Source organism: Bufo bufo, chromosome 5 (genome assembly GCF_905171765.1).
Source record: "Bufo bufo chromosome 5, aBufBuf1.1, whole genome shotgun sequence".
Lineage (NCBI taxonomy): Eukaryota > Metazoa > Chordata > Amphibia > Anura > Bufonidae > Bufo > Bufo bufo.
Genome location: NC_053393.1, coordinates 447,282,948 through 447,308,122, shown reverse-complemented (window position 1 = coordinate 447,308,122; position 25,175 = coordinate 447,282,948). Strand labels below are relative to the sequence as shown.

The following is a 25,175-nucleotide window of genomic DNA, read 5'->3' as shown; positions in this document are numbered from 1 at the left end:
ATAGGACAAACACACATGCCTTCAGCTGCCAAGTGCACATGTAACAGGTCAGTTTCATAGGTACAAAGCTGCTGACAGATGCCCTTTTAAAGCATATGTAATACACTACCTGCTTTCCTTACCCTGGGGAATAACTGTGCTACAGAAATACTGGTGTACCTCACTGCCTGCCAGCTAGTCTTGCTATGAATGGCGGACAACTTGGCTGGCTTTCACACTATTGTGTAAACTTAACAAATTCTACTCTTCCTGCAATAAGTCCTAAGAATTGGCGAACTGACCTGGCGACTTCCCAACTTTGAGGAGCAACTGCTGGTACTCCGAGATGGAGACAACATCTTCTGCGACACCCCGAGGTTCCTTTCTTCCCCCATATTAATATTCCGTTCTTGACTCAGGAAGCGTAACAGAGACTGCCGGTAATGTTCTTATACATAGGCTGGAGAACACCGGATGAACACAATTGCTTATTCATCTTCTGTTTGGGGTGCGCACATTCCTTCAGCTCCTATGGAGATAAAAGGAACAAACTAATAGAAAGTGGAAGAACTTTGTTCCTTACCTATTGTTCCAGTGCATAAAATGTCCTTACAAATACAATAAAGCAATGCTTAGATCACAGGGCCGCTCTTAACATGCATGGCTCTAAACAATCGTTATGGATGGACTCTTATTTTCACAGTATGTTGCCAAATACTGGAGCAGCCAGGCAATGGATGATGCCCTGTGCGTCTGTTGGTGCCCACTCTCCGCCCCATATTTTGTCATACAGTGTATAAATCATTTTACTAAACATTGTTATATTTTAGCCAAAGACAACTTCAATATCGTAGTAAAATAATGACAGAAAAATGGGATTTGCTCACCACTCCTGTCATAAACTTGTAGCATCCGGACCTGAGTGCACGGAGAATTCCTGAACCGGAGAGAAGCACTGACATGGAATTTGTTCTGACCAGTGGGTGAGAACCCGCTGTCCCATAATATCTGAGCACACCCCTTGCTCTTCACACAATACCTCTGATGGAGAGCAGAGACTTTCCCAAGGGGTGTACCAGGTGCTACCTCAGAGGGGAATTGGAACACAAGGGAATCGGGACCCGAGTGTGAACCCACTGGACTGATCTCCAGGTGACAATACACCCAGTGGATGATGGGAGGCCAGAGGTTGATCAGACGGAAGCATAGTCAGGGTACGAAGGCTGAAGTCAGGGCAGGCGGCAATAAGGCAAAGTCCGTAAAACATAATCCAAAGTCCGGTACACAGAATGACAAGAAACAGCAGAACACTTTAGCTCAAAACAGCAATTTTTACTAGCTAGGAAGCCAACTGCTCACGCCCCTCCCAGTTGAAGGAGGCACCGTTAAATACACATTGCAGACCAGCCATAGGATGGGGAAGAACGGTTCGGGTGCAGGCTGCCTCACAAAAGGAGGAGACACAAACCTGTGTACGCCTTAAACATTACAGGACTCTGAGCTGGAACGCAAGCTCCGCTCAGAGCTGGAAGGAGAATGCCAGAGACTATATAGCTGCAACCGTATTAGCAAGGAATGAAGCGCCTGCACGGGCGTATACAACAGTTCAGCTACCCGCACTTGTCAGCATGGCATGCAGCAGGAGGAGGAAGTGAAGGAGCCCAATGAAAGTGCTGGCATGTAGGGGCAGCAGCGCAGCCACAGAGCGCTGGGCTAACAGAAATACAATGAAGAAAAAAAAAAAAATGAGCGTTTCAAACACAGTAAGACTTTATTTCTTAAAGAGTGCTGGAGAAATCGCTTTTTTTGGACATTGTAACTTCAATACCAAGGCTAAGTAGCAGGGCCAAGCAATGCAAGTAAATACCACCATACAGTGCTCAAAAAATAGCTGCTGGCACCCTATTCTACTCTGGCCCTGCAGTGCTGCTTATGTTATTAAATATAAATACACAATTCCGCCAGGGTTTGATTTGAGATCTTTACATCACGGTATTCACTGTGCGCTAAAAATGACAAAAACATCCTTATTCTGGGGCACAATATGAACACAGGGATACCAAACTTGTTGTTTTACTACTTAAAAAATAAAAACCTTTGAAAAATAAAAAAAATTTTTTGTCGCCATTTTCTGACAGCCATAACTTTTCATATTTTGATCTAGAGAGAGCTGTATGAGGGCTTGTTTTTTTGCGGAACGATCTGAAGTTTCTATTGGTATCATTTTTTTGGGAGGGGGACTAAAAAATGGCAAATTGTATTTACATTATTTTTTTCCCGTTATGGCCTTCCCCATACAGGAATTCTTTTAAAATATTTTAGCAGTTCAGACATTTTTGGAAGCGGTAATACCGGATATGTTTATTTTATTGGTATATATTTTTATATGTAAAATTTGGGAAAGAAGAATTACATTAACTTTTAATATCTTAATGTTTATATTATTTTTTTTACTTTTACAGTAATAACTATTAGCCCCCTTAGGGGGCTAGAACCTTGGATCCTTTGCTCACCTTAGAGATCTATAAGGCTGGGTTCAGACCTGAGCGTATTTGATATGCGCGTTTAAGTCGTGCGTTTTTATGCACGTTTTTTGCCATAGTAAACGCGCGTTTGACGCGCGTTTGTGTGATTGACTGCAGTGTCCTATGGCCACAAACGCGCGTCAAAACGCCCCAAAGAAGCTCAAGAACTTGTTTGAGCGTAGGGCGTTTTTCAGCGCGTTCAAACGCGCTGTAAAACGCTCAAGTGAGAACCAGGGCCATAGGGAAGCATTGGCTTTCATGTGTTGAGCGTTTTACAGCGCGTTTGAACGCGCTGTAAAACGCTCAAGTGTGAACCCAGCCTTAGGGCTAATAGCATTTTGATGCACTCCTTGCTGAGCTGTGCTTTGTGCACAGCGCAGCAGGGAGCTTACCATGGCAGCCTAGTAAGCTTCAGCAGTGTCCAGGCTGCCATGGTAACCAATTAGAGCCCCGAGATTTAACTGCGGGGGATCAGATCGGAAGGCAGGGGGAGCCGCACCACTCTGTCTTGCCTCGATCAGTGTTGATCATGGCATCTGAGGGGTTAAACGACAGGGTTCAGCGCTTTTGGCATTCCCAGTCATTGCAGCCAGGTGTCTGCTGTATGAAACAGCCAGCACCTGCCGAGTATGGAGCGGGCTCACTGCAGCAGCCAGCTCCATACGAGCCCTCAATCACTGATGGTTGAAGGGGTTAAGCCATTGACGTTACATATTAGGGTAGATTCACCAAAGCAATGCACATTAAAGACTGCAGCCCCTGAACATGGATGAAATAGAAATAACAGAGAACAGCATGGCCCAGCATCCCTATAAATTAGCTTAGCCTCTAATAAAGCCAGTGACGACACGCAGGTTATTTAAAGATCCACATGCCTAAGGTTGCCTGAAGGAAAAAAAAAAACCACATAAGTAGAACAACTATAAATAGTAGAAGCCTGGGGAAATATTAATAGAAATTTCAAATGGAGAGCCAAAAGGCAGGAGATGAAGAAAAAGCCCTAGCCATGGGATTTCAGTGTGGGAACCCATTGCCATGGAGATTACACAAGGTTTGTAAAGAGAGCACATAAAAATAGAAAAGTACCTGGAAGGATGTAAAGCAAGAGCCGAGGTATGCAGACAAAGCATTACCCAGCGTACAAGGAGGGACCGGCCGGACGAGGACACCGAACATGGGCAGCACTAGACAATGAGGTGCCCTCTCATATAATAATAATGAGGACTATGACACAATAAAAACATACAGTGCCTTGCAAAAGTATTCACCCCCATTGACTGTTTGTGTTTTGTTACATTACAGCCTTATGTTCAATGTTTTGTTAATCTGAATTTTATGGGATGGATCAGAACACAATAGTGTAAGTCGGTGAAGGGAGATGAGAAAAAAAATAGATAAATAAAACTATTGTTTAGAGATAGAAAACAGAAAATTGCCATGTGCGTATGTATTCGCCCCCTTTGTTAGGAACCCATAAAAAGCTCTGGCGCAACCAATTACCTTCAGAAGTCACATAATTAGTGAAATGATGTCCACCTGTGTGCAATCTAAGTGTCACATGATCTGTCATTACATATACACACCTTTTTGTGTATATGGCCCCAGAGGCTGCAACACCTAAGGGTAATTTCACACGTGCGGCAGAGGATTCCGGCAGGCAGTTCCCATCGCCGAAACTGCCTGCCTGATCCGTCAAAACGCATACAAACTAATGGCATTTGTGGATTAGGATCCTGATCCATATGACAAATGCATTGAAATGCCAGATCAGTCTCTCCGATGTCATTCGGAAAAACAGATCCGGCATTTATTTATTTTTCACATTATTTTGCGGTCTGACCATGCGCAGACCGTAATGCCGGATCCGTTTTGCTGGAACCCTCTGGGCCGGATCAGGCATTAATGCATTTCAATGGGAAAAAATGCTGCATGCTGCATCCGGCATTCCGGCAAGTGTTCGGGAACTTTGGACGGAGATGAAACCGCAGCATGCTGCGGTATGATCTCCGAACTGAAAAGTCAAACAGACTGAACTGAAGACATCCTGAACGGAATGCTCTTCATTCAGAATGTATTAGGATAAAACGGATCAGTTCTTTTCCGGTATTGAGCCCCTGTGACGGAACTCAATACCGGAAAAGAAAAATGCTAGTGTGAAAGTAGCCTAAGCAAGAGGCATCACTAACTAAACACTGCCATGAAGACCAAGGAACTCTCCAAACAAGTAAGGGACAATGTTGCTGAGAAGTACAAGTCAGGCTTAGGTTATAAAAAAAAATATCCAAATCTTTGATGATCCCCAGGAGCACCATCAAATCTATCATAACCAAATGGAAAAAAACGTGGCACAACAGCAAACCTGCCAAGAGACGGCTGCCCACCAAAACTCACGGACCGGGCAAGGAGGGCATTAATCAGAGAGGCAGCACAGAGACCTAAGGTAACCCTGGAGGAGCTGCAGAGTTCCATAGCAGAGACTGGAGTATCTGTACATAGGACGACAATAAGCCGTACGCTCCATAGAGTTTAGCTTTATGGCAGAGTGGCCAGAAGAAAGCCATTACTTTCAGCTAAAAATAAAAAGGCACGTTGTGAGTTTGCGAAAAGGCATGTGGGAGACTCCCAAAATGTATGGAGGAAGGTGCTCTGGTCTGATGAGACTAAAATTGAACTTTTTGGCCATCAGAGAAAACGCTATGTCTGGCACAAACCCAACACATCACCTGACCCAAAGAACACCATCCCCACAGTGAGACATGGTGGTGGCAGCATCAGGCTGTGGGGATGTTTTTCAGGACTGGGAAACTGGTCAGAGTTGAGGGAAAGATGGATGGTGCTAAATACAGGGATAGTCTTAAGCAAAACCTGTACCACTCTGTGCGTGATTTGAGGCTAGGATGGAAGTTCACCTTCCAGCAGGACAAGGACCCCAAACACACTGCTAAAGCAACACTTGTAAATGTGTTGGAATGGACTAGTCAAAGCCCAGATCTCAATCCAATAGAAAATCTGTGGTCAGACTTAAAGATTGCTGTTCACTAGCGCAAACCATCCAATTTGAAGGAGCTGGAGCAGTTTTGCAAGGAGGAATGGGCAAAAATCCCAGTGGTAAGATGTGGCAAGATCATTGAGACTTATCTGAAGCGACTTGGAGCTGTGATTACCGCAAAGTATTGACTTTAGGGGGGTGAATAGTTATGCACATTGACTTTTTCAGTTATTTTGCTTCACTTTTGCAAGGCACAGTAGCATAACTAGAGCAATCATCATGTATTTAGATCAAAAAATCCTGCAAATATCTAAGGCTAGTTTCACACATGCGGTAAAGCTCTCTCTGCCGGAGTTCACTGTATCCAGCCTAGCCAGATACTGCGCACAGCCAGAACCCATCGACTATAATGGGTTCTGGCCACTTTCCGGCCTGCAGCGTTTTTGGTCAGATAGTAACCTGGCGCTGATGCTCGATACCAGCCGAATTCCCGCCAGATCCCATTATAGGCAAAGGGGTCTGGAGGTGCACGGCACTATCCACGAGGCCGGACACCGTAAACTCTGGGAGGCTGTTACTCTGCCGGATAGCTTTACTGCATGTGTGAAACTAGGCTACTTTCACATCTGCGTTTTTGCTGGATCCGGCAGGGTTCAGCAAATACGCTTCTGTTAGGATAATACAACCGTCTGCATCTGTTATGAACAGATCCGATTGTATTATCTGTAAAATGGCCATGACGGATCCGGCACCCATGGACTTACAGTGGTTTTAGTGCCGGATCAGTTTTCCTTTGTGTCCGAGAAAACGGATCCGGCACCATTGACTTACATTGTGTTTCACGCCGGATCAGTCTTGTTCCGCAACCCATGCAGGAAAGAAATACGCTGCTTGCAGCGTTTTTTTGTCCGGCATGGGAACGCAACCAAATGGAAGGGAATGCATTCCGTTCAGTTTTGTCCCCTATGATAATCAACAGGGACAAAACGGAGGCGTTTTTCTCTAGTATTGAGATTCTATGATGGATCTCAAAAACGGAAAGGAAAAACGCTGAAGTGAAAGTAGCCCTTAGATCAGGGATCAGCAACCTTCGGCACTCCAGCTGTAGTGAAACTACAACTCCCAGCAAGCAAACATGCTCTGCTGTGATAACAATTCCCATAGTATTGAGTAGAGCATTCTGGGAGTTGTAGTTTCAGAACATCTGGAGTGCCGGAGGTTGCTGATCCCTGCCTTAGATGATCACAATCGCTTCCCTTCAGGGTGTGCAAGCGAGTCATTAATCAAGCAGCTGTACAAGAAAAGAGAAACATGGCTGGCTTCTCCCAAACACAGTGCCGCACCAGCCGGGCTCAGGGATTTACATCCCCGGATGCGGTGGTCAAAAGTGACTGCAGCACATGAGTGGTTAAATAGAGGTAGGAAGTATCCTTGGTTACAACAATGGCGGGATGCTTGTTTCAACACCCCCTATACACACACAAAAAAAAAATAATAATATATATATTTTTTTTTAGATATATTTCAGTACATTTGATGAAACCCAATAGAACAAAAAAATAAGATACCACAACAGAAAAATATGTTCTGGCTCTCAGGATGCAGCGATTGGAGGAAACATTGCTTGTGCCTTAAAGGCAATCCGTCACCGGATTTATGCGGCACTGAGGGCAGTACAAAATGGTGACCGAGACAAGTCACCACTGATTTTCCAAAAACATCTGAAAAGATAGTAAGCGAACCTTAAAATTTAAAGGATTAGTGAGTTAAAAAAAACAAAAACAAAACAACTTTTGGTATGTCAGTTACATATCAAAGGTTTAAATCAGTGGGGGGTCTAAGTGCTGAGACCGCCACCGACTGCTAGAACGAGGAGAAAGAAGCGGTCACAGAGCGCGCTCTCTCCTCGCTGCAGGAGGGGAAACTGAAAAGGGCCCATAGTCTTTCTACGCGAGCGCTTCTCTCCCCTTGTTCTAGTGATTGTGACTGCCGAGACCCCCACCAATCAAAATCTTTGATATATCTCTATGACATCAAATGTTTTATTTAAAAGTTTAAGGCCTCTTTCACACGGGCATGACGTTTTGGTTTAGGATGCGTCCCGGGTGCATTGCGGCAAACCCGCGCGAGTAGGTACGCAATTTCAGTCAGTTTTGACAGCATTGCGTTCCGTTGTTCAGTTTCTACCGCGCGGGTGCAATGCGTTTTGCGCCCGCGTGATAAAAAACTGAATGTGGTACCCAGATTTGAACTTCTTCACTGAAGTTCAGGTTTGGGTTCAAGGTTATGTAGATGTAATTATTTTCCCTTATAACATGGTTATAAGGGAAAAATAATAGCATTCTTAACACAGAATGCTAAGTAAAATAGGGCTGGAGGGGTTAAAAAAATAATAATAATAATTTAACTCCCCTTAATCCACTTGTTCGCACAGCCCGGCTTCTCTTTTCTTCTGGACCTGGGTAAAGGACCTGTGGTGACGTCACTGCGCTCATCACATGGTCTGTCACATGATCCATCACCATGGTGATGGACCATGTGATGAGCGCAGTGACGTCACCACAGGTCAGTTTCCTCACAGATCAGCAAAGAAGAAGACAAAAGAGATGCCGGCTGCGCGAACAAGTGGATGAGGTGAGTTAATTATTATTATTTTTTTTAACCCCTCCAGCCCTATTTTACATTGTGTTAACCACCTCCGGACCGCCTAACGCAGGATCGCGTTCCGGAGGTGGCAGCGCTGCGCACAGTCACGCATATACGAGTCATCTCGCGAGACGCGAGACTTCCTGTGAACGCGCGCACACAGGCGCGCGCGCTCACAGGAACGGAAGGTAAGAGAGTTGATCTCCAGCCTGCCAGCGGCGATCGTTCGCTGGCAGGCTGGAGATGTGTTTTTTTTAACCCCTAACAGGTATATTAGACGCTGTTTTGATAACAGCGTCTAATATACCTGCTACCTGGTCCTCTGGTGGTCCCCTTTGTTTAGATCGACCACCAGAGGACACAGGTAGCTCAGTAAAGTAGCACCAAGCACCACTACACTACACTACACCCCCCCCCCCCCATCATTAATTAACCCCTTATTAGCCCCTGATCACCCCTAATCACCCCTGATCACCCCTGATCACCCCATATAGACTCCCTGATCACCCCCCTGTCATTGATTACTCCCCTGTCATTGATCAACCCCCTGTAAAGCTCCATTCAGACGTCCGCATGATTTTTACGGATCCACTGATAGATGGATCGGATCCGCAAAACGCATCCGGACGTCTGAATGAAGCCTTACAGGGGCATGATCAATGACTGTGGTGATCACCCCATATAGACTCCCTGATCACCCCCCTGTCATTGATTACCCCCCTGTCATTGATTACCCCCCTGTAAAGCTCCATTCAGATGTCCGCATGATTTTTACGGATGCACTGATACATGGATCGGATCCGCAAAACGCATCCGGTCGTCTGAATGAAGCCTTACAGGGGCATGATCAATGACTGTGGTGATCACCCCCCTGTCATTGATTACCCCCCTGTAAAGCTCCATTCAGATGTCCGCATGATTTTTACGGATGCACTGATAGATGGATCGGATCCGCAAAACGCATCCGGACGTCTGAATGAAGCCTTACAGGGGCATGATCAATGACTGTGGTGATCACCCCATATAGACTCCCTGATCACCCCCCTGTCATTGATTACCCCCCTGTCATTGATTACCCCCCTGTAAAGCTCCATTCAGATGTCCGCATGATTTTTACGGATGCACTGATAGATGGATCGGATCCGCAAAACGCATCCGGACGTCTGAATGAAGCCTTACAGGGGCATGATCAATGACTGTGGTGATCACCCCATATAGACTCCCTGATCACCCCCCTGTAAAGCTCCATTCAGATGTCCGCATGATTTTTACGGATGCACTGATACATGGATCGGATCCGCAAAACGCATCCGGTCGTCTGAATGAAGCCTTACAGGGGCATGATCAATGACTGTGGTGATCACCCCCCTGTCATTGATTACCCCCCTGTAAAGCTCCATTCAGATGTCCGCATGATTTTTACGGATGCACTGATAGATGGATCGGATCCGCAAAACGCATCCGGACGTCTGAATGAAGCCTTACAGGGGCATGATCAATGACTGTGGTGATCACCCCATATAGACTCCCTGATCACCCCCCTGTCATTGATTACCCCCCTGTCATTGATTACCCCCCTGTAAAGCTCCATTCAGATGTCCGCATGATTTTTACGGATGCACTGATAGATGGATCGGATCCGCAAAACGCATCCGGACGTCTGAATGAAGCCTTACAGGGGCGTGATCAATGACTGTGGTGATCACCCCATATAGACTCCCTGATTACCCCCCTGTCATTGATTACCCCCCCTGTAAAGCTCCATTCAGATGTCCGCATGATTTTTACGGATGCACTGATAGATGGATCGGATCCGCAAAACGCATCCGGACGTCTGAATGAAGCCTTACACGGGCGTGATCAATGACTGTGGTTATCACCCCATATAGACTCCCTGATCACCCCCCTGTCATTGATCACCCCCCTGTCATTTATCACCCCCCTGTCATTGATCACCCCCCTGTCATTGATCACCCCTCTGTAAGGCTCCATTCAGATATTTTTTTGGCCCAAGTTAGCGGAATTTTTTTTTTTTTTTCTTACAAAGTCTCATATTCCACTAACTTGTGTCAAAAAATAAAATCTCACATGAACTCACCATACCCCTCACGGAATCCAAATGCGTAAAATTTTTTAGACATTTATATTCCAGACTTCTTCTCACGCTTTAGGGCCCCTAGAATGCCAGGGCAGTATAAATACCCCACATGTGACCCCATTTCGGAAAGAAGACACCCCCAGGTATTCCGTGAGGGGCATATTGAGTCCATGAAAGATTGAAATTTTTGTCCCAAGTTAGCGGAACGGGAGACTTTGTGAGAAAAAAATTAAAAATATCAATTTCCGCTAACTTGTGCCAAAAAAAAAAAATTTCTATGAACTCGCCATGCCCCTCATTGAATACCTTGGGGTGTCTTCTTTCCAAAATGGGGTCACATGTGGGGTATTTATACTGCCCTGGCATTCTAGGGGCCCCAAAGCGTGAGAAGAAGTCTGGTATCCAAATGTCTAAAAATGCCCTCCTAAAAGGAATTTGGGCACCTTTGCGCATCTAGGCTGCAAAAAAGTGTCACACATCTGGTATCGCCGTACTCAGGAGAAGTTGGGGAATGTGTTTTGGGGTGTCATTTTACATATACCCATGCTGGGTGAGAGAAATATCTTGGTCAAATGCCAACTTTGTATAAAAAAAATGGGAAAAGTTGTCTTTTGCCAAGATATTTCTTTCACCCAGCATGGGTATATGTAAAATGACACCCCAAAACACATTCCCCAACTTCTCCTGAATACGGCGATACCACATGTGTGACACTTTTTTGCAGCCTAGGTGGGCAAAGGGGCCCATATTCCAAAGAGCACCTTTAGGATTTCACAGGTCATTTACCTACTTACCACACATTAGGGCCCCTGGAAAATGCCAGGGCAGTATAACTACCCCACAAGTGACCCCATTTTGGAAAGAAGACACCCCAAGGTATTCCGTGAGGGGCATGGCGAGTTCCTAGAATTTTTTATTTTTTGTCACAAGTTAGTGGAAAATGCTTTTTTTTTTTTTTTTTTTTTTTTTTTTATACAAAGTCTCATATTCCACTAACTTGTGACAAAAAATAAAAACTTCCATGAACTCACTATGCCCATCAGCGAATACCTTGGGGTCTCTTCTTTCCAAAATGGGCTCACTTGTGGGGTAGTTATACTGCCCTGGCATTCTAGGGGCCCAAATGTGTGGTAAGGAGTTTGAAATCAAATTCTGTAAAAAATGACCTGTGAAATCCGAAAGGTGCTCTTTTGAATATGGGCCCCTTTGCCCACCTCGGCTGCAAAAAAGTGTCACAGATCTGGTATCTCCGTAATCGGGAGAAGTTGGGGAATGTGTTTTGGGGTGTCATTTTACATATACCCATGCTGGGTGAGAGAAATATCTTGGCAAAAGACAACTTTTCCCATTTTTTTATACAAAGTTGGCATTTGACCAAGATATTTATCTCACCCAGCATGGGTATATGTAAAAAGACACCCCAAAACACATTCCTCAACTTCTCCTGAATACAGAGATACCAGATGTGTGACACTTTTTTGCAGCCTAGGTGGGCAAAGGGGCCCACATTCCAAAGAGCACCTTTCGGATTTCACAGGTCATTTACCTACTTACCACACATTTGGGCCCCTAGAATGCCAGGGCAGTATAACTACCCCACAAGTGACCCCATTTTGGAAAGAAGAGACCCCAAGGTATTCGCTGATGGGCATAGTGAGTTTATGGAAGTTTTTATTTTTTGTCACAAGTTTGTGGAATATGAGACTTTGTATGAAAAAAAAAAAAAAAAAAAAAAGCATTTTCCACTAACTTGTGACAAAAAATAAAAAATTCTAGGAACTCGCCATGCCCCTCACGGAATACCTTGGGGTGTCTTCTTTCCAAAATGGGGTCACTTGTGGGGTAGTTAAACTGCCCTGGTATTCTAGGGGCCCAAATGTGTGGTAAGGAGTTTGAAATCAAATTCAGGAAAAAATGAGGAGTGAAATCCGAAAGGTGCTCTTTGGAATATGGGCCCCTTTGCCCACCTAGGCTGCAAAAAAGTGTCACACATCTGGTATCCCCGTACTCAGGAGAAGTTGAGGAATGTGTTTTGGGGTGTCTTTTTACATATACCCCTGCTGGGTGAGATAAATATCTTGGTCAAATGACAACTTTGTATAAAAAAATGGGAAAAGTTGTCTTTTGCCAAGATATTTCTCTCACCCAGCATGGGTATATATAAAATGACACCCCAAAACACATTCCCCACCTTCTCCTGAGTACGGAGATACCAGATGTGTGACACTTTTTTGCAGCCTAGGTGGGCAAAGGGGCCCATATTCCAAAGAGCACCTTTCGGATTTCACTCCTCATTTTTTACAGAATTTGATTTCAAACTCCTTACCACACATTTGGGCCCCTAGAATGCCAGGGGCAGTAGAACTACCCCACAAGTGACCCCATTTTGGAAAGAAGAGACCCCAAGGTATTCGCTGATGGGCATAGTGAGTTCATAGAACTTTTTATTTTTTGTCACAAGGTTAGTGGAATATGAGACTTTGTAAGAAAAAAAAAAAAAAAAAAAAAAAATCATCTTTTTTCCGCTAACTTGTGACAAAAAATAAAAAGTTCTATGAACTCACTATGCCCATCAGCGAATACCTTAGGGTGTGTACTTTCAGAAATGGGGTCATTTGTGGGGGTGTATTGTACTGTCTGGGCATTATAGAACCTCAGGAAACATGACAGGTGCTCAGAAAGTCAGAGCTGCTTCAAAAAGCGGAAATTCACATTTTTGTACCATAGTTTGTAAACGCTATAACTTTTACCCCAAACCATTTTTTTTTTTACCCAAACATTTTTTTTTTATCAAAGACATGTAGAACTATAAATTTTAGAGCAAAATTTCTATATGGATGTCGTTTTTTTTGCAAAATTTTACAACTGAAAGTGAAAAATGTCATTTTTTTGCAAAAAAAATCGTTAAATTTCGATTAATAACAAAAAAGTAAAAATGTCAGCAGCAATGAAATACCACCAAATGAAAGCTCTATTAGTGAGAAGAAAAGAAGGTAAAATTCATTTGGGTGGTAAGTTGCAATGACCGAGCAATAAACGGTGAAAGTAGTGTAGGTCAGAAGTGTAAAAAGTGGCCTGGTCTTTCAGGGTGTTTAAGCACTGGGGGCTGAGGTGGTTAAGAATGCTATTATTTTCCCTTATAACCATGTTATAAGGGAAAAATAATAATGATCGGCGTCCCCATCCCGATCGTCTCCTAGCAACCGTGCGTGAAAAATCACACCGCATCTCGCACTTGCTTGCGGATCCGTAGCGATTTTCACGCAGCCCCATTCACTTCTATGGGGCCTGCGTTGCGTAAAAAACGCACAAAATAGAGCATGCCTGCGATTTTCACGCAACAAGTGATGCGTGCAAATCACCGCTCCATGTGCCACAGCCCCCTAGAAATGAATAGGTCCGGATTCATGCAAGTGCAATGCGTTCACCTCCCGCATTGCACCCGCGCGGAAAACTTGCCCGTGTGAAAGGGGCCCTAAGTCCTGCACTCTGTGCAGCATAAACCCTGGTGACCGATTGCCTTTATAGTCCCAAGCAAAATTATTATTTTTTAACCATAACTTAGCCAAAACTTTTTTTCTGTAGACTATCCTTGACATATTTGCGCGGTTGCAGCCGGATCTTATACATTATAGTTAATGGGGCGGACGCATCCTGTAGCTGCCGGCAATGCTGGTTACAGACAGCCAGCAGTTCTCCGCCAGAACAGCCTGCTGGATCTGAGAAAAACGCTAGTGTGAAACTAACCTAAAACGCAGAACTCTGCAGCTATATAGAATACAGACAAAGAAAGGACCCAGAATAGAGGTGGTCTGAAACACGTAAACAATACTTCATTTCCTGTAACAGAAAGTTTTTAAAACCGCTGAAATAAAGTTCCCCTGGTTTTGATTAGAGCTGGAAAATGAATCAGCAGAACGCACTCAGTGCACGCCACGCGGGATAGAAGCAATCTCCACTTGAAGTATAGAAGAAATCCCAGCAGTCGTGTCTTGACAATTCGTTATGATGTTTTATTGCATCAAATCAATGTGTCCTACAACCAGGACGCGTTTCGGCAAGCATGCCTTTATCACCTGTTGACAAAGGCATGCTTGCCGAAACGCGTCCTTGTTGTAGGACACATTGATTTGATGCAATAAAACATCATAACTAATTGTCAAGACACGACTGCTGGGATTTCTTCTATACTTTGATTAGAGCTGGACTTCCAAGTGTGTTTCTAGACCAAAGAAAGGTACAGTTTTAGTTAGTATGATGAACCCTACTAGGCAGTATGCCTGGTTTAATAGGGTTGATCATGCTGCAGAGACTCTAAAATGAATGGGTCAGGAATTCAGCCTGGACGCCATCCGTTCGCTACATGCATCGCATCCGGACGGAAAACTCGCTCGTGATAGCTTTAAAGTGGTTATCCAGGAATTGATGATGATCACAGTAGGGGCCCCGAGTCCCGTCACCCCCGCCGATCAGCAGGCTCCTGGCAGCTTTCCAAGCACAGTGACTTGAATGGGGCTGAGCTGCAACTAGGCCATATGACTCGGATGTATGGTGGCGTCACATGACCTTGCTCACGGGACGCCTGCCTCTTCTAAGAGCTGATCGGCGGGGGTCTGGGTCCTCGCCGATCTGATCCTGATGATCTATTCAAATTCCCCAATAACCCCTTTAAAACCTTGTTCCCGGCTTACTGTGAAGTTCCTCAATGACTTCTATACTCTCTGGCTTTTACGTGTGGTATCGTTATTTATTATCACAGAAGTAGATCTAGGACCTCGACTAGAACGGTTTCTAACAGGAAACAAGGTGGCCGTTATCGTGACAGCATTTGTCATTCTGAGGATGTGGTGCGGCCACACAAGGTCTGAGCCTACATAGTGTAAAGCAGGCCAAACAGCCTGACGCGTCACTCTGCTATTAAATCTCATTTCAAATCCACATAAAAGTTGAGCAAATTTACAGTCCTTTGCTTCGGAGAGTCATTTCTTGTCACTTTTCTCCATTCACACAGCTTACAAAATTCTGCTGGTCCACCATTAGAAAGAGAAGAGCTGATGCTAATAAGCAGCAGCTGATGGCACTGCCTGATCAGGACTGTGGACACCTCGGACATGTTAGTACAAGGACAGTACACATGCTGACAGGCAGAAACACACAGCATTATAAGTCATTCCAATGCAGTGAGACCGTGTCACAGGAGCAGTGTTCAGTCCAGGGAACGCTGCTGTCACATGGAGCTTACTTCACCGACTGAATACAAAATTGGTCTTGGGGCTCATGTACACGACCGCTGGGGGTTTCACGGTCCGCAAATTGCGGCTCCACAAAACACATAATACCGCGTGTGCATTCCGTTATTTTGCTGAACTGAAGGCCGGCCCCTAATAGAACAGTCCCTCTCCTTCTCCGTAACGTGGACAATAATAGGACATTTTCTATTTTCTTGCGGCCATACAAGCATTTTGGGTTTCTTTTGCAGACCCATTGAAATGAATGGCTCCGCATATGGACCGGAAATGGATGTGGAAAAAATAAAATAAAAATTATGTACTGTATGTGTGCGCATGAGCCCTTACGGAGCTACAGCACTTAGTCTGCCCAAGTGCTGAGTCATAGTCACAAAATTTTGCTGAAACCCTACGTCAATTAATGGCATATGGTTGCCAAATGCTATTTTTAAGAAATATGATGACCTTCCTAAGTGGGGACCCCGAATAATGACAACTTTTATGTTGTACTGGCGCTGCCCTGGACATGGTGATCTATATGGAGATAAAGAGATCACCTGGCTCTATTGTACAGCATGCCGCACCTGGGAATAGTTCCCACAGGTCAGTAAATAGGTGATGAAAAGGCTGTAGTCACCAGGGATAATGACATGTTTAATGAAAAAAGAGGCATATTTAAAAAGGCACCTACTTTATGGGCACATCCCCTATTTCTCTGTATTTCATGGCTGCAGCATCAGAGAGGGACCTATACCAAATTTTTTATTAATATATATTATATATATATATATTTATATATATATATTTATATATATATATATATATGAAAAGGGAAAGTAGCGGCGGCACTGGAAAACAAAGGCAATATGGGTGCTATGTCCAGGGATATTGCTGCTTACCCCAGATGTACAGGAACGAAGAAAGGACAGCACTCCAAGTAAAAATGTACTGGTCTTTAATCACCCATCTGCATGGGTGATTAAAGACCAGTACATTTTTACTTGGAGTGCTGTCCTTTCTTCGTTCCTGTACATCTGGGGTAAGCAGCAATATCCCTGGACATAGCACCCATATTGCTTGTTTCCAGTGCCGCCGCTTACTTTTTATATAAATAATTAAATAATTAAATAATAGATATTTATATATATCTATCTATATACACACACACACACACATATACATACAACACTTATACTGGAGCAACAAAAACCTCCTGATGGTGGAGAACTGAGATCAGCTTCTATGGGCACTATATGTAGGTTGCAGTGGTCACACGTGGTCTTTCAAAGGGGTACCAGTCTGTCCTAGCACCAACCTGCTATACATCCCTGTAGAATCTTGACCGCATTGATTTCGGGAATATACAAATTGAGTCCAAAAGGACCTTATGCCCATCACATGACTATATCAGGTGTCCTATCTGCACTTTTTGCGGGCGGCACACTGATGCATTAATTTCTATGCTGCACCTGAGGGGTTAATTGTGCGGATCATAGCCCCTGTAAGAGATCATGTGCTGCCAGGGAGGAGGGGGCACACCCCCCTCCCTCCCCTGTAGTTAACACATTGGTGGCCAGTGCGGCCGGCACCCCCTCCCTACCCTGTAGTACTGTAGATTCATTGGTGGCCAGTGGGCCCCCCCTCCCTCCCCCTCCTAATTAAAATCTCCCCCCCCCCTATCATTGGTGGCAGCGGAGAGTACCGATCGGAATCCCAGTTTAATCGCTGGGGCTCCGATCGGTAACCATGGCAACCAGGACGCTACTGCAGTCCTGGTTACCATGGTTACTTAGCAATTTTTAGAAGCATTATACTTACCTGTGAGCTGCGATGTCTGTGACCGGTCGGGCGCTCCTTCTACTGGTAAGTGACAGGTCTGTGCTATAAGCAATGCGCCGCACAGACCTTTCACTTACCAGTAGGAGGAGCGCCCGGCCGGTCACAGACATCGCAGCTCGCAGGTAAGTATAATGGTTCTAAAAATTGCTAAGTAACCATGGCAACCAGGACTGCAGTAGCGTCCTGGTTGCCATGGTTACCGATCGGAGGCCCAGCGATTAAACTGGGACTCCGATCGGTACTCTCCGCTGCCACCAATGATAGGGGGGGAGATTTTAATTAGGAGGGGGAGGGAGGGGGGCCCACTGGCCACCAATGAATCTACAGTACTACAGGGGAGGGAGGGGGGGCCGGCCGCACTGGCCACCAATGATTTAAATACAGGGGGCAGTCATGTACACAGTTCTTTTAGTATACTCTAACCTGAAGCGTCCCCATCACCATGGGAACGCCTCTGTGTTAGAATATACTGTCGGATCTGAGTTTCACGATCTAACTCAAATCCGATGGTATATTCTAACAGAGGCGTTCCCATGGTGATGGGGACGCTTCAAGTTAAAATATACCATCGGATTGGAGAAAACTCCGATCCTATAAAAAGGGACTCCTGACTTTACATTGAAATTCAATGGGGGACGGATCCGTTTGCAATTGCACCATATTGTATCAACGTCAAACGGATCCGTCCCCATTGACTTGCACTGTAATTCAGGACGGATCCGTTTGTCCGTGGATCCTCCAAAAATCAAGGAAGACCCACGGAAGAAAAAACGGTCACGGATCACGGACCTACGGACCCCGTTTTTGCGGACCTTAAAAAAAAACGGTCGTGTGCATGAGGCCTAACGCTGTGCAGTATAGTCAAAGGAGCAGAGTCCACTACAGGAGTTCACGCTCCCATATGGAACGTGTTTCGAGCAGGGAACACTCTTGTTTGAGACTGGCATAAAGGAAACATAGCAGGCCTGATGCAGCAGAAACTTTTCTTCATGGCTTTGTCTTCGGCTCCGCCTTATGGTCCACTGCCAAATAATTTCAAAACTATTGACCAGTAAGGCCTCTTTCACACGACCGTATGGCTTTTTCAGTGTTTTGCAGTCCGTTTTTCACCGATCCGTTGTTCCGTTTTTTATTTCCGTTTCTGTTCCGTTTTTCTGTATGGCATATATATTATACAGTAATTACATAGAAAAAATTGGGCTGGGCATAATCTTTTCAATAGATGGTTCAGCAAAAACGGAACGGATACGGAAGACATACGGATGCATTTCCGTATGTGTTCCGTTTTTTTTGCTGACCCATTGACTTGGATGGGGCCACGGAACGTGATTTGCGGGCAATAATAGGACATGTTCTATCTTTCAACGGAATGGAAAAACGGAAATACGAAAAAGGAATGCATATGGAGTACATTCCTTTTTTTTTGCGGAACCACTGAAATGAATGGTTCCGTATACGGAATGCAAAAAACAGCCCGTAAACGAAAAAAAACAAAAAAAAAAACACGGTCGTGTGAAAGAGGCCTAAGGGTCCATTCACACATCTGTGTGTGTTTTGCGGATCCGCAAAACACGGACACCGGCAATGTGCGTTCCGCATTTTGCGGACCGCATATCGCCGGCACTACAATAGAATATGCCTAATCTTGTCCACAATTGCGGACAAGAATAGGACATTCTATTTTTTTTGGGAAAGGAAATGCAGACCCGGAAGTGCAGGTCCGCATTTCCGGATCCGGGCAGCACATTGTGCAGCCCTATAGAAATGAATGGGTCCGCAATTCCGTTCCGCAAAATGCGGAACAGAATTGCGGACATGTAAATGGACCCCAAGGCCTCATGCACACGACCGTTCCGTTTTTTTGCGGTCCGCAAACCGCGGATCTGCAAAAGACAGAAGCGGCCCATTGTAGAAATGCCTATTCTGGTCTGCAAAACGGACAAGAATAGGACATGCTATATATTTTTTGCGGGGCCACAGAACGGAGCAACGGAGGCGGACACACGGAGTGCTGTCCGCATTTTTGCGGCCCCATTGAAGTGAATGGGTCCGCACCTGAGCCGCAAAAACTGCATCTCGGATGCAGACCACAACAACGGTCGTGTGCATGAGGCTTAAGGCCGAGATCAAACTTCAGTTATTTCCATCGGTTGGGGCTCATTATCTGCAATGCACGGGCACCGTCCGTATGCATGCTGTTTGCAGATGCGGATCCATTGACTTGAATAGGTTCACAATCTACAAGAGGTGGCCCGCACTGCAAAAAAAACAAAAAACAGGACATGTTCGTTTTTTTGGAGGTGAGAAGGCATGTACCGAAATCCCACCGATGCGCTTTATTTAGTCCTTCGTTGGGCTTCAGATATGTTTCACCGCTCTGCACCATATCTTGAGGACTGAGGACCTATTCAATTCAATGGGTCTGCATACAGAGTGTATGCGGCCGGTGCCCGTATAATGCGGACCCGCTCGTTGCGGTCCGCAATACGGGCAATACGGCCATGTGCATGAGCGGTTGTGAGCCAAACCCAGCAGTGAAGCCTACTCAGAGATAAGGTATAATTATAAGATCTTCTGTTCTGTGATTTTGACCAACATCTGGTTTTGGCTCACAATCACTGATGGAAATAACTGAAGTGTCACCCTAAGGGTGGTTTCATATACGTTTGTTGCAACATTTTTCCTTGCATTTTTTAAATGCCTTTTTTTTTGTTTATGGCATATATTTCCATAAAATGAGGCAAAAGTAATGCCACAGAGATCAACATTGCTTGATCAGCTTATTTTTCGTCGCTCCGGCACTGGGAGTATGGCGCCTGAACTATGTAGCTCTATCTATTGTGTAGTGGATCAAGCTGGTAACATTTTGTCGCAACAATTTTTATAATGATAGGCTATGGTGTCGCACAATGGATTTTTCTGTGACTGTTGCGTCGCAGCATGTCACAGTGCAACACCATAGACTATCATTATAAAAATTGGCGTGCGACATCAATGTTGCGCGACACATGTAGCAGTGTAGTTGTGCGACTTATTGTCGTCCTGTAGCCCTATCAACCAAACCAAACGTCCAGGTCCGCGCTTCTAAGGAGATAGAGTTGGAAAACGCCTTGTTGAAGGAAAGCGCAGTTAATTCGTATCCCACGCTGAAACTTCCCCACAAGAACACGCCACACTGCCGACCGAAACTTCACAGGGCAGGGGTAACCTTTCAAAAGATCAGCAACATAGTGCAGTACCCGTGAATATGTCAAAGAATAAAGGCTTTATTATACTCACATAAAGCACCGCTAGTAATCAGCATATAAATGTCGCTGCCCGACCAGAGTTTCGCCCAAAGGCTTCGTCAGGGGCTCTACATAGCTATGTGCCGGTGTCTATTTATACATCCAGGTAAGTACTTCCGTGTCAGGTATTAACCCCAACACGTTCAGCAAGCCTCCTTATCAGGCCTTAACATCAGCAGTGATCCCATGTTATTTAGACTATCCTACATAGCAATCAATTATAAATACACATATATAAAAACATATATAAAAAAACTATATAAAAATGACATTCATAATAATGCATCATTTCTATAAATAACAGAGATGCGTAACATATACAATCACATGTCCAGGATAAAAAGAGTAATAATCAAACAAAAACAAGCAACAAACATTCTAATCAATAATCACATGCATAGGGAAAAATACCAGGATATCTTGTACATAGATAAGATAATGGCATATATTGCACAGGAGCCACAGGACAAAACCCTAATATATTCTAATCAAAGCCAAAGAAAGCTACATCGCTGCCCTAATGTCCCATTCTATATTAAGCCCCTTAGGTTGGAGACAATCAATATCAAAAATCCATTGAGCCTCTTTTTTATTTATCTGTTTGATTGGGTCGCCTCCTCTCCAGAATCGTGTCACTTTCTCCACACCTAGAAATTTGAGACCTGTCGGATTCTTTTGGTAAAACACTTTTGAAATGTGCTGAAACACTGAGTTTCTAGGCCTTTTTTAATATTTCTAATAGGGGTGGGCGATATGCAATATAAATTTGTGCCACGATATGGATTTTGTGCATATCGCCTATATCGCGATATGACCACAGAGCGGTAGTGAATGATCACGCTCTCGGCGCGCACCATGTTCTCCTGAGTCGGCACAGTGGAGAAGGAGGGAGTCCCTCCCTCCCCACTGTGCGCGGCTGCTGCTGGCCACCAATAAGAACAGAGTAGGAGGAGGAGGGGAGGGACTGTGGCCACTGCACCACCAATAAATGCCTGAATACCAACGTAGCGTTCATGTGCCGGCCATATCCCGGCCCCTATGACTGCACGCTGCGATCCGCCGCAATTAACCCCTCAGTTGAGGGGTTAATCGCGCGGATCACAGCGTCCTGTCAGAGGTCAGGTGCCGGGAATGTTCTTCAGTCTCTGCATTGGTGGCAGTGGGCAGTTCCGATCGGAGTCCCAGCAGTGTAATGCTGGGGCTCCGATCGGTTACCATGACAGCCAGGAAGCTACTAAAGACCTGGCTGCCATGGTATGTTAGTGAGCAGCATTATACTCATGTGCACCGTGGCCGCCGGTCACTCCTTCTGTCTATGCGGCACATTGCTAATGCTTATAGCATTAGCAATGTGCCGTACAGACCTATGAGAAGGAGCGCCGGCGGCCACAGGGCACGCGAGTATAATGCTGCTCACTAACATACCATGGCAGCCAGGACTTCAGTACCGTCCTGGCTGCCATGGTAACCGATCAGAGCCCCAGCATTACACTGCTGGGACTCCGATCGGAACTGCCCACTGCCACCAATGATGGGGGGGGGGGGGGGCCCTGTGGCCACTGCCACCAATTATTAATACTGGGGAGGGAGGGGGGGGGTTGAGTTACCAGAGGTAACTAACTTTATTGGCATTCCTGATCTTTTTGTCCGCACTAATTCTATTCTTGCACCCACTGCAAAAACCGCACCATGTGAATCGGTCCGTCTCAGCATTGGGTTTGGACTGTTTTCCAATATAGCTGTGCACCAATTTGTCCCTCAAGCTAGGTGCTTTTTTGAATATGAAAGGGGGGCGACTGGGTACAGAATCACCAATGACTGGATAATTTTTTTGTATATCCCAATTTTTTTGTATAACTATTTTTATTTGTGGGCAGAATGTTGAATAGGTAGTCAGGAAAGCAAATTTATACTTATCTTCCTTAACCTCCGTTTTGTTTCCAATCATACGGGACAGCTGCTTGACCTGTTACGGGATTTTAATGCACTAACCGATAATACCTTCCTTCTGACAGTGGACGTTACGTCCCTATACACAATGTAGACCAATCTCAATCGGTATTAAATTCGAAATTCGCACCTAGTTTTGCAAACCTGTTCATGGCTTACTGGGAATATAAATATATTGATTCAAAGGCTTACATCCCTATGATAAAAGGCACTTTATGTTTATTCAAAAAAGCACCTAGCTTGAGGAACAAAATGGTGCACAGCTATATTGGAAAACAGTCCAAACCCAATGCTGAGACGGACCGATTCACATGGTGCGGTTTTTGCAGTGGGTGCAAGAATAGAATTAGTGCGGACAAAAAGATCAGGAATGCCAATAAAGTTATAGTGGGGACAGACAATAAAGAATTCAGAATAAAAGGGAATATGTCCTGCGAAACAGCAGGGGTCATATATATTCTAGAGCGTCCCTGCGGTTTGTATTATGTAGGGAGGACCCTGCGCAAATTAAAAACTAGGATTGGCGAACACATTAGAAATATTAAAAAAGGCCTAGAAACTCAGTGTTTCAGCACATTTCAAAAGTGTTTTACCAAAAGAATCTGACAGGTCTCAAATTTCTAGGTGTGGAGAAAGTGACACGATTCTGGAGAGGAGGCGACCCAATCAAACAGATAAATAAAAAAGAGGCTCAATGGATTTTTGATATTGATTGTCTCCAACCTAAGGGGCTTAATATAGAATGGGACATTAGGGCAGCGATGTAGCTTTCTTTGGCTTTGATTAGAATATATTAGGGTTTTGTCCTGTGGCTCCTGTGCAATATATGCTATTATCTTATCTATGTACAAGATATCCTGGTATTTTTCCCTATGCATGTGATTATTGATTAGAATGTTTGTTGCTTGTTTTTGCATGATTATTACTCTTTTTATCCTGGACATGTGATTGTATATGTTACGCATCTCTGTTATTTATAGAAATGATGCATTATTATGAATGTAATTTTTATATAGTTTTTTTTATATAGTTTCTTTATATATGTGTATTTATAATTGATTGTTTGCTATGTAGGATAGTCTAAATAACATGGGATCACTGCCGATGTTAAGGCCTGATAAGGAGGCTTGCCGGACGTGTTAGGGTTAATACCTGACATGGAAGTACTTACCTGGATGTATAAATAGACACCGGCACATAGCTATGTAGAGCCCCTGACGAAGCCTTTGGGCGAAACCCGGGTCGGGCAGCGACATTTCAGATGTTGTTATATGCAGATACGAATTAACTGCGCTTTCCTTCAACAAGGCGTTTTCCAACTCTATCTCCTTAGAAGCACGGACCTGGACTTTTCGTTTGGTTGATTGCATGTGATAAGGAGGGAGGATCGACTCCTATTCTCAGGACTGCTGCTTAGTTTGTGACTTTTACACATAGAACGTTTTATTTTTATCTGTCCTGTAACCCTAGCCTACTGTAAAGCTGACCTACAGCAGTGAAGAAAAATGGCTGGGTTGTTATGGAAACCTGGAGTAAAACTGTGTGTATGTGGAGACTAAGGGCCTGCGAGCTTCTATTGGCTGATAAGGGACATGTGACCGTGTGTGTGGCAGTTGGGATCTGAAGAGAAAGACTTGCAGGCTTGTATTGGCTAATGCAGGTCATTTTTGGGGAATAACTCCAGAACGGTACGTCCTAGAGAGCTGAAAACCTTCCAGGACACCTGATGTACAGGTGTTCCAAATTTGGTGAAGATCGGTCCAGTCGTTTGGTCGCGCATAAAGAACAGACAGAAACTCATTGTGTACCGACATGTTACCTCCACAGTATTCTTTCCCAGATAGTAGGTGATATATGTACCAAGTTTAGTAGAAATTGATTAATGAGTTTTTTAGTTACAGAGCAATATGTGTGTAGCAAAAACTGTTGGAGCATACAAACTCCATGCAGCTGCTGTGTAAGGGCGTATGACCCCCCACAAGATGTTTCGTTGAAATCGATGGTTGCGTTTTTGAGTGATCGCGAAATATATATATATATATATATATATTCTGCACAATTCGTACTCTTCAGCTAAAAATACCCCTTAAAATTGTTAAGGAGTATTTTTACTCTTCTGGAAAAAAATGTATGCGACCGCTGCTGTTCCCCTCCCGCAGAGTCTCCCCCTCTCACCAGACCTCAGTGACAGATGCCCCATAACAGTGTCATCCACAGATGCCCCATAACAGTGTCATCCACAGATGCCCCATAACAGTGTCATCCACAGATGCCCCATAACAGTGTCATCCACAGATGCCCCATAACAGTGTCATCCACAGATGCCCCATAACAGTGTCATCCACAGATGCCCCATAACAGTGTCATCCACAGATGCCCCATAACAGTGTCATCCACAGATGCCCCATAACAGTGTGCATTTGCAGCATTATCTCCAATGCTAAGGAGTTGCCAGTGATCAGCCATTTACAGAACACTCATAGTATAATGGAGGATGACTGTGCATGCGCATTGTGCTCCCCTTCACTTCAGGGGCCTGGATGGGACAGCCCCTTTTTTTCAGCTTGTGGTTTTATAAACTGCACCATGGAAACCAAAAGTGCCCTGACCATTCATAATGCGGGGTCCGTGTCC

The 25,175-nt window shown here is 44.7% G+C and overlaps 1 protein-coding gene across 4 annotated transcripts in view; it reads right to left on the bottom strand.

Annotated features, from left to right (window-relative positions):
• Positions 1-25,175, bottom strand: part of OSBPL3 (oxysterol binding protein like 3) — a 254,094-nt gene that overhangs the window by 116,925 nt on the left and 111,994 nt on the right. For all 4 annotated transcript variants that reach the window (XM_040433631.1, XM_040433629.1, XM_040433633.1 and 1 more), the window contains one exon: positions 282-508. In XM_040433631.1, coding sequence (XP_040289565.1) covers positions 282-374 — 93 coding nt within the window. In that variant the 5' untranslated portion in view covers positions 375-508. The remainder of the gene's footprint in view (positions 1-281; positions 509-25,175) is intronic.